The 10,029-nt window shown below is 42.8% G+C and overlaps 1 protein-coding gene across 1 annotated transcript; it reads right to left on the reverse strand.

Moving 5' to 3' along the window:
• Positions 1-900: 900 nt before the first annotated feature.
• LOC103375721 (protein FAM65C-like) lies at positions 901-9,991 on the reverse strand (the record flags this gene model as incomplete). The annotated part of the gene is made up of 12 exons (XM_008306033.1): positions 901-1,103; positions 2,430-2,594; positions 2,978-3,142; positions 3,268-3,397; positions 3,541-3,706; positions 3,792-3,937; positions 4,745-5,002; positions 5,665-5,761; positions 5,873-6,100; positions 7,373-7,533; positions 7,922-8,048; positions 9,843-9,991. Coding segments are annotated over 12 exons (1,995 nt in total), but the record flags the coding sequence as incomplete, so codon positions are not given.
• Positions 9,992-10,029: the final 38 nt, after the last annotated feature.

Consider the following 10,029-nt stretch of genomic DNA (forward strand, 5'->3'; position numbering starts at 1 on the left):
CAACGTCGTATTGCAACGCCTGCCTTACCGCTAATGCTGCCCGCAATCCTTCTGTTCATCTCAGACTCAGTTTCCCCGACCTTCATAAACAAGATCCTGAGATGCTTAAACTCCGTCACTTGGAACTGTGACCTCAAACCCAAACCGGACATCCTGCTCACCCTGGTTTTACCTTAAGATCCCGTCCATGAGTACCAGAAAAATTAAATACACGCATTTATGTTGTACAAACAAGTGGGAACACAGATTGTGAGACATTAGAACATTTACCTTCAGGGCCTAAAACAGGGTTAAACACCTTTTACTTTCTCACCTGCACGCTGTTCTACTGATACTCCAACAGGTATGTGTCGGTTTGCTAAGCAGAAAGGCCCACTACCCTACTACACCCTACGATATTGAACACCTTTTACAGGACATAGCAGTTATTTATGCCAATGTGAGTGTTTCCAAGGAAGTTAGTGGTCAAGACATGGCAGAAGACTTCTTTAGAACTTCCTAATGTGTTTGAGCTCCGTCGATGCAAGTCCAGCAGTGGCTACTTCAGTTGCAGCTCTTTTAAATGATGAATTATAAAAGGTGTGGATGACAGAGAATGTCCTTGCACTGTCTCTCCTCATAACAAGTATTTATGTCAAGTGCGATTGACTTTCCTGGTGTATTTGCAGTATGTATACATTTCAGGCTGCATGCAAATGTCTGCAGAGAGGTTCGTGCACAACCTTATGGACTTGGGTAGATGACATTAGGGGTCACGGAAAGAATAAATTGGCCTTAAGGAAGTTTTACCACTGAGCAGGGACTTTAAAACAACCTGGACCTTCACATAGACCCATAAGTTCCATCAGTGGAAACACACCCAGAAAAAAGGGTTTCCTCAGAATCTTCGGTTGGACGTACCTTGGTCCTGAAGTTCTTGCAGCCGGCAGCTCTGCAGATGCAGTTGGCGGCAGCTTTGCAGACTTTGTGGTTGGAGTCGATCTGCAGGGCGGCGAGCGTCTGCAGGGTGCATCCCAGTGGGAGGAGCTCCGAGAGGCTCCGCCCACGAAGCTTGTTTAAAGCCCGCCTCCGTTTGGGGCTCCGCAGGGCCGAGAGGATGTACTCTGAAACACAAATAGCAAACACAATGAAGAACACAAGAACCAGCTAGACCATATAAGCTCCGTTTAGCATTTTATTAAAATAATACCATCTTTAGTGCACTTTTCATTCTTGTTGCCTTAGAAGGTGGAAGTTCAAAGTGGATTTTTGACTTTGGAAACAAGCTGAGGTTTTGAATTTTTATTTGTTTTCCTCCTCTTCGATCTTATTTATGTGCACATTTCTGCATAAACTAAATTATTACCAAGACAGAGTTCTGGCTGTGCAGCAGATTAACAACTCTATGATGGTTTTTTTTAATGCACTGAGACATGAAGTGTGTTTGTGCAGCTCCCAGCTTTATCTAATCCGTCTATCTCTGCGTGTCATGCTTGGGCTGTAAACTCCAACCACCTCGATTTATTTCAGGCGTCCCGTATTGAACCAAGCCCAGAAACACTGTTTTCATTGTTTTAGCAGTTTTTATAAGTGCTTCGCTATGCAAACCAAATGTAGTTCAGAGGTTTAATAGACACAAGACATGTGTGGACAGCAGCCAAGTGAAGGATACAAGGAGAGAAGGATGCACTTCTGCGTGTTCATGTTCATACTTTGGCGTCAGGATGAATCGTGCGGTCGTTGAAACTTTATTGATCCTTTATTGGGAGCTGTGGCCCCTGCAGCTGCACACACACACACACAGTCCTGCTATCTTTGTGAGGACCCTCATTGACCCACTGCACCTTCAGCATCACGACTAAAAGCCGAACCAGAACTTCAGAACAATGTGAACCCTCAAACAGCCTTGTGAAGGTTTGTCCCACAGTGTGACTCCACCACGAGGTCTTAAACCCCAAACGCAGTCCTCATAAAGACACGAGACCACGCCCAGTTGGTTTGGCGTGACCGTTCGGCAGTAACGCTAACAGATGGTCCAGATGCCTTTTAGCAAGCTGGAATTCCTGGAACGTTTTCAGATCTTAAAGAATGGCATGGTGTTATAGTTCGACTACAGAGCTTTAAATACACAACAGACGCCGGCGTGTAACTCCGAACATGAACTCTGGGGATTCCTCTCATGTGTGAGTCAGATATAAGAAAATACTGTAAGTTTAGTGTCCTACAGTTGTCTGGAAGCTGGAATCTGAGCATCTTTGCACCAAAATTCTGTTATCAAACAGACAAACTTTGGTCTTCGAGTTTGTACTTGAGGCTGTTAAGACACTTTCTTATTGTTTTGGGCTCCACAAAGGAACTTCCATTGACCTCCTTTACTGAGCTGGAAATATCAGAGACACTCCTCAAGGCATTAAATGGACCCTTTTATGTGTTTTTCTTGAAGGCCGTACCTTCTTTGGAGAGGCGTGAGATGTGATCTCCGAGCTCCTGGAAGCTCCAGCGCTTCAGATACACCGACAGCTGGAAGAGGGTGACTCTGTCTGGGCTGCAGACCGGCCGGCAGCTGGGCAGCACCCGGCAGGACGCCTGCACCTGCTGCAGGAGCTGAGAAAACACTGCAGAGGAGCAACAAGGACAGGTTCCAGGTCAGTCCGACGAATAAGAAAAAAAAAACGCTGCTTGTGACTGAATGCATGGGCGTAGATTTAGGGGAGATGCGTCCATTTTAGTATTTAGAACATTTGTTTAACGTAATAAAACACTAAAGAAGCAGAAGAACTTAATTTTAAATAAACGCTATAATCACACTATTAGACACAAGAATGGCTCCAACAGGGACTCCACTTGTTTATTCTGCAGTTTGTCTTTTTCACTTCAACATGATTAGACTTTGTTGTATTTTAAATTGTCCAGACTCGCACCATAAACTGATGCAGAAATACAGAAAAAGCATGTGATTGTTTCCGGCGGTGGTCCGGGTGTCTCTGCTCCTGCCTACCTTTCTCCGACTGGCCGGGCTGCTTGGCCTTCACCTTGTGGGTGTAGCGCTTCTTCAGCGCCCGGGAGAAGCCGTCGGCATGGCAACAGAAAGGGGAGCCGGCGTCGCTCACGCACTCGTCCCAGAACTGCAGAACGTCTCTGGTTCTCTGGGCCTTCGGCAGGACTGGAGGTGCAGGAGAGGAGGATGAAAGTTTATCTCCACAGAAACACTGACAGAGCTGCTATTAAAGAATGATCTGATGAATTGGGTTTTTCTTTAGATTGTATGTGAACAGATTTTCCGCTGACCGTCTCGGGCCGTGATGCCGTCGGTCTTCTCCAGCAGCAGACAGCTCACTCTGTCCAGGACCTCGGCCTGCAGAGCCATTTCCTGCAGCAGCTCCCGCCTCGACGGGGCGAAGTCGGTCCTCTTCATCATCTGAGGAGACGATACGGAGGTGTGAGACTGATGAGGGGCATGAACAGATTCCTAACAGCCTCCTGAATGTCTGATTCCAGATAAGCCGTAGCTCTATCAAAACACCTGACGTGGACATGTGGCAGCGTCTGAACCTCCTGTACCTGCAGCAGGATGCAGCAGATGTCCAGGTGAGTCTCCAGAGCCTGGTCAAGACTCCAGTTCCCAGAAGTCAGCGGGGCGACGATGAGGTCCTCCTCAGAAGCCGATTGGCTGTCATGGGACAGGAGGCCGAGGCTCCTCAGAGTGCTCTGCTGGAACGAACTGATGCTGACGGAGGAAAACAAAGAAAGATGAGCTGTTGGACAACGTTTCAACACAGCGTGGACTCTTCTTGTCCGTCTGTCCGGCTCACCCGCTGTCCTTTAGTCTCAGGCTGCCCAAACAGGAAGTGTCGTCGTCCCCGTTGAAGTCATGTGACAGGAAGTCGAAGCTGCCGAGGACTTCCTCCACGGCCAGAGTCTCCTCTGACGAGGAGCTCCTCAGCATGGAGAGGTCGTTCTGGAGCACATGCACAACAGTTTGCTGTCATTTTACAGATTTGTTCTGTTTTGTTAAATTACAGATAAGAACTTTTTTTTAAATCAGTAATTTCATGAGTTGTTAATTTACAAGTTACACGTTTAAAAAAAAGCCCAAACTGTTAAAATCTGCACTTTTACAAACAGTAATTTGTTCTAATACAACAGTTAATGTACTTTTTTCTGTACACTATTCTGATCAGCCAAACATGTAATTATTTAAAAGACATTTGCTGTTATTTGAAAAAGAAGCTTAACGATATTAAGTTAAGGCTGGAAAACAGTAAATAAAAAATATACATTTTAAGCTGTTATTTTCCAGATTTTCTTGTTTTATTAAATTATAAATAAGTAGTAAAAAAAAGAAAGAAAAATGCATTAATTTGCAAGTATGCATAGGGGGGGAATAGAAAATCTGTAAAATATCAGCTAATTTTTTATGTTTTGTTAAAATACAATATCTAGTAAGGTCACAGTGTATAATTACACTGTTTTATACTTGGTAACAAATACAACTGTTATACAGATATTTGTCATTATGTGGAAGAAATGTTAGGTATTGAAAAATAGCAAAAAATTACATATAGTTAATGTTTCCTGTGATTTTATGAGGTATTTACATATTACACACAATATTTAAATCACCTAAAACAAATCATCTATCTACAGATATTTGCCTTTAATGTTCAAAGCTTTGAAAATAAAATATTACATCATTCATAATGTGTTTTTTTTCCAACAGATTTTTTATTTTACTCTACATAAGTACATAAGTGCACACAGGTACCTTGAGTATGGTGGCCAGGTGCAGCACCTGGTGGTCCAGCGCTCTCAGCTCCTTGTCAGAGCCGCTCTGGTCCTGCAGACTTTTCTCCAGCTCCGCCACCAGAGCTCCCAGCCGGACGGCCTGAGCTCCGCGCTGGGCGCCGCTCGCCGCCGCCGGCCTCCCCGGAAGAGGAGCGGCCGACGTGGGCGAGGACGGAGACGTGGCCGGGGGCTGAGGGGGCGACGCCGGGGCGGAGAACGTCTGATGGTCTGGAGGGTCCTGCAACGAAGACGAAGATCAATGTCCTGAACTCTGTAGTGACAGATTGTCTCACATGCATCTCCATGAAAACAGAACAACCACGACTAGAAGGAGAGAACTCAGAGAGACAGAAATCATAACAAATGAAAGATGCATTACTTAAATATTTAATTTGCAAACATGAAAATAAAACATGGCGGCTTTACACACTCTAAATACTTGACTACTTCCATTAAAAACTAGTTTCTATACCTACTCTGAGTAAACACAGCCTGCAGTTCAACCTATTTCACATTTTAAAACTGTCTGTAATTTTATCTTGTTGGTTGTTTTGTAGAATCTAGTTGCTGCAAACGCTTCATTCTACGTGTCTTGTTTAAAAAATTCAGGAAAAATAAAGTGATTTTTGATGAAATATTGTGTTTCTATGTCAAGATTTGGACGATTGTTCCAGGAAACAGTCTTGTAGCGACTCGTCTGTGACGTGCTGTGTGAGAAAGATGAACGTTGGGAAACTGTTCCTCTGTGTTTACAGTTTTCAGACGTGGGTGTGGCTGTTTGGTGGCTCTCTGATGGATTCGTGCTGGACCTTTGGTGGATCTCTCTCTGCATACTTGTGCAACAGATAACTGTTTATATGACACACGTGGTGCCTTCAGGGTTTTTATTTTTTTTCTTACCTGCACACCGACAGAGTCCTGCCCCGGAGCTGCACTTTGCTTCTCAGAGTCCAGTTCTCCAGCTGTGTTCTGTCTGAGGATGTCCGGAGTGCTGGACCTGTCAGAACCGTACCGTCAGTGTGGAGATAGAACATCCAGCATCGTCTGTATGAGTCGTTCTACACATGCTCACGTCTCCAAACAACCTGAACCCTGTGTGGACGCTCACCTCTGTAAGGCCTGAAGGGAGACACCGTTACTCTCCTCTGGTGAAGAAGGAGGCTCATCCCACTCTTCCTCTTCCTCCTCTTCCTCCTCTTCCTCCTCCTTCTCCTCCTCCTCCTCCCTCGTCTTCTCCTCCAGAGAGTCTTCCTCTCCCAGGGACAGCCGAGTCTGGCTTCCCCCGAAACTGGTGCCTCGGCTGGGGCTGGACGGGTAGCTGTGAGCCCTGGTGAGGCTGAGGAGGAGTTGGTTATGAAATTAAACATATCATCACAATTAAACATAATGTCTGACTTTATATTAATGACTTTTACTGAACACTTAAGGTTGATGCTTTGTTTTAATTTATAATAGTGTCTTACAAAAGCTGAGAGCAGTTCAGTATAAAATATGACCAGCAGAGATCAGCTTCTAGAGGTTTTGTTGCTTTTCTTTTGAGGAAATTATTAAAAATGTACCATTTATCTGATTTATATGGTTTAAAAAACACAGAAACTGAGATATTAGAGCGACTCAGCTGAAACGTAGGACACTTAAATCTGAAAAATAGCTTCAATATCATCTGTAATGTGACTTTTCTCAACAGTTTGTGCAAAATCAGTTCAAATATCGTGTGTAATATTTTATTTTTAGGCACAATACGTCAATTTAATGTGCAGTATTTCATTTGTCTGGTGCAATATTTCTTTACAATGTGTGAGAAATTTTACTATTTCAGAAATATTTCCAGTATATCTGCTTGTTTTACCTCATTTATTTTTAAGTAATCTATCGTTCTGTATCTTATCGATTTTCCACAAGTCACTGCATTTTATTTGATTTTATTTCCATTGTGTCTGATTTATTTTCCTTTTTTGTGCCTTTATGATATCGTGGCATTTCTGAAATAAATAAGAAATGTATTCTAATGTTCCGTAGTTTAGTTTTTTGTGCAACGTGTGGCAAAATAATGTACTTTCGGGAAGAATAAAGTTATGAAAACATTTAAAAAATGAGGTAAAAACTGGTCCAGTGTGCTCTCACTGCAGTTTGGTTTACGTCTGTGAGTGTTTAGTTCTTTATTTCTAAATAATTTCACAATTCTGTGGCTCATTTGATGTCGTAAAGCATCAGAAAGCCGGATTGTGTCACTTTTATGTCCATAAGTTATTATTTTACTGAACCAACGTGGATAAAAAATGCTGCTGATCTTCTCAAGAAGCCTATTTTCTAAAACTGTGCATTTCTCTGATTTATCTAAGGGGTCATAAGATGAGTAAACAATAAAAACAAGGTGAACTTTTCTGTATTTTGTGAAGTTCTGGACGTTTTCCAAACACAAAATGTTTTAACTGCTCGTCCACATTTCAGGTAAAAACTGATTTAAGGTAACAAACCAAAAACGAGCTGCTTTAAAAGCTGAAACCAGCACTTTTAATGGTACCAAATCTCCTGATAGGACTAAAACAGTTAATTAATGAAACGTAACCTCCCTGCAGCTGGATCCCTCCACTCCTTTGCTGCCTACCTCGGGGTGTTGGGGCTTTGAGGGCTGTTGCTGGACGCCACGGAGACGTGCGACGGGTTGGACAGGTAGCTGAGCAGCGACACTCCTCCTCTGTGGTGGCGACTCTTGGACACCAGCGACGGCAGCGAACCCTCCTGATCCTGCAGCTCCCGAACCATCGACTGAAGGGAAACCAACACGACAGGCTTTAAAATCATCAAAACCTCTACTGTTTTTTTTTTTGTTTTTACTTTTTTTTTTGGAAAATCCTTTTTGTAGCTCTTGCCATCAGATTCTCTTATTTTTTTAAACACTTTTTTATTTTTATTGTTTTTTTTATTTCATGATTTAAAAGATGGCACCATGATAAAAGGAAAATATTTTTTTATTTACATTTTTAAAAATATTTTGACTATTTTTCTTTTAGTTTTTACTCAAAAAACCTCCACAAACAGGTTTTAACCATCAATTATCTTCTTATAGTTTCCAGCCTGCAGTAACTCCTCGACTCTGCTCAGCTACAGCGTCACACACCTGCAGTACTTCTCCTGAACGTGTACTCGTACTCACTATGAAGTACTTCTCGGTGAAGGACGGCGTGCTCGGCGCCGTCCAGCTGTACACTGAGCTCTTCCTGCTCGACACCGACTGCTTGCTGACGGACAGCGGCCTCATCTTCTCAGAGCTGTCGAACGGGCTGCAGGACACACAAAGACACTGAAGCGCTGCACGAGTACACACTGTACACACTGTACACACTCACAAATACACAGAGTACTACAGACACTCCTCTGGATTATCAGCGTCAGAGTTTTCTAGTTTTCCAGACACGACAGATTCCTTTTCGTCCCTCGTTTAGCGCTCAGCTTTGTGGGAAAAACCTTAGATTGGTGCTTTCATGGCTCACATCAGTGTGACTCCTGAGCTTGTTGCATTCAAACTAATTAAATTAAAGCGACATTTGTTTTTGTCTTTATGGAGCCTCTATCAGTGAGGGAGGCTGTCAGAGCATGCACACTTCCATTTGTGTGTGTTTCCCATCAGCCTGAGCTTTCAACCAACACATTTCCGTCTCCTCTCGCTGCCCTCGGTTGGTGTTTTTCCATTTTCTGGTTGCAAAAGTTCACACGCAGCAGAGAAACTGGTGCAAATCAGTGACATGTGACTTATTTAGAGAGGGTTTTTTTTCCATTTTGTAGCTGCTATTCGTGCATGTCTGCTCATTTCTTTCCCGTCTCTCCGGGGAGCATCTATGAAGCGTCGTCCACCTGGCTCCTCCAAAGCCTGAAATGTGATCCGTCGTGGTGCAGAGCGCCTTTTTCCTTTTTTTGTGTGACGTTTTCTCGCCCTGCGTTCAATCAGCTGCTCGCTAACAGCTGGCTCGGGTTAGAGGTGCAGCAGAGACGGAGGCAGACGATGAAGAAAAAAACAAGGGATTCTGCAGGATGTGAATCCGTAATAACATCGCTGCTGCTTGTTTCGTTTGATGCCTGGTCTTGTTTTACAGCTCAGAGTCGCCGCTTTACAAGAAAAACAAGCAGATGTTGTGTTTTTGCAGCAGTAATGCTTCACCTCTCGTCTTTCTACCTTTCTCTGAGGAAGGTTTCCGAGCAGCTGGGATTCATGTCATTTGATACGAGGACAGAAAAAAGAGGCCAGACTTCGCTATCTGAGGTCAAGACCAAAGTTCAGGCGACACTTTCCATATTTTATGCTTCAGGTTTAATTTCCTGACACTATTCCCTCATCAAATCATCCACTTATCCTACTTTCCTATTCTGGGGGGAGTTTTCCAAAGTCTCCGTTTGTCACACTTATTTCCATATTTTTTACAAATAGTAGTTCATTGTTTTACCATATAAATACAGTGGTAAAAAGATATAATTTTACAAATATTTGCAGCTATTTTTACAGTTTTTGAACATTGCAGTAGTTGAGTTTTTAAGTTTTTATTGTATATAAAAAACCCACAAATTTTTAACTGTAATTTTTAAAACAAATATTTACTATTTTACAGATTTTCCCTGTTTTGTTAAATTAAGATAATATCTACTAAAATCACTTTTTTTAAAACAAAGCTGCAACATGTAATATTAAAATTTGTATTTTTTTGCTGTATTTAATTCAGTTTTAAAAAAAGAGAACACTAGTAAAATCCCAGAAAATGCGTAAATGCACACAATGACTGTAAAATAAACTCAAATTTTCAAAATAAATATTAATAATTTCTACGCTAAAAAAACATATATTTTTACAAGTGGTCAAGTTACACTATTTTACTGTTTTTAGCTGAAAATGTGAGTATTATTATATTGTTTTCACTGTTTGTGAACATTACAGTTTTCCAGATCTTAATTTTTTACTGTATTTTCTTCCTCCGAGCTTCACATCATCCTGTCCTTCGCCACCATCATCTGCTGATTTCACATCAGGTTTCTGTTCTGTGTCACATGTCCGTACGTCTCAGGTGTGTTTGTGTGTGTGTTCGTACTTCCAGGTGACCTCCAGCTGCAGCTTGATGGTTCCCAGCTCCGTGATGTCCACCAGCATCAGCTGAGGCCTCGCCACGAAGAAGTCGGCGCTCGCACACGTCACCATGCCGACCAGCAGCCAACCCAAACCCTTCGCCTCCGTCACCTGACAGGAGCGAGTCAGTGGGTTAGCGCCATGAACCACAT

The sequence above is a fragment of the Stegastes partitus genome, unplaced genomic scaffold (genome assembly GCF_000690725.1).
Source record: "Stegastes partitus isolate 25-593 unplaced genomic scaffold, Stegastes_partitus-1.0.2 Scaffold2814, whole genome shotgun sequence".
NCBI lineage: Eukaryota > Metazoa > Chordata > Actinopteri > Pomacentridae > Stegastes > Stegastes partitus.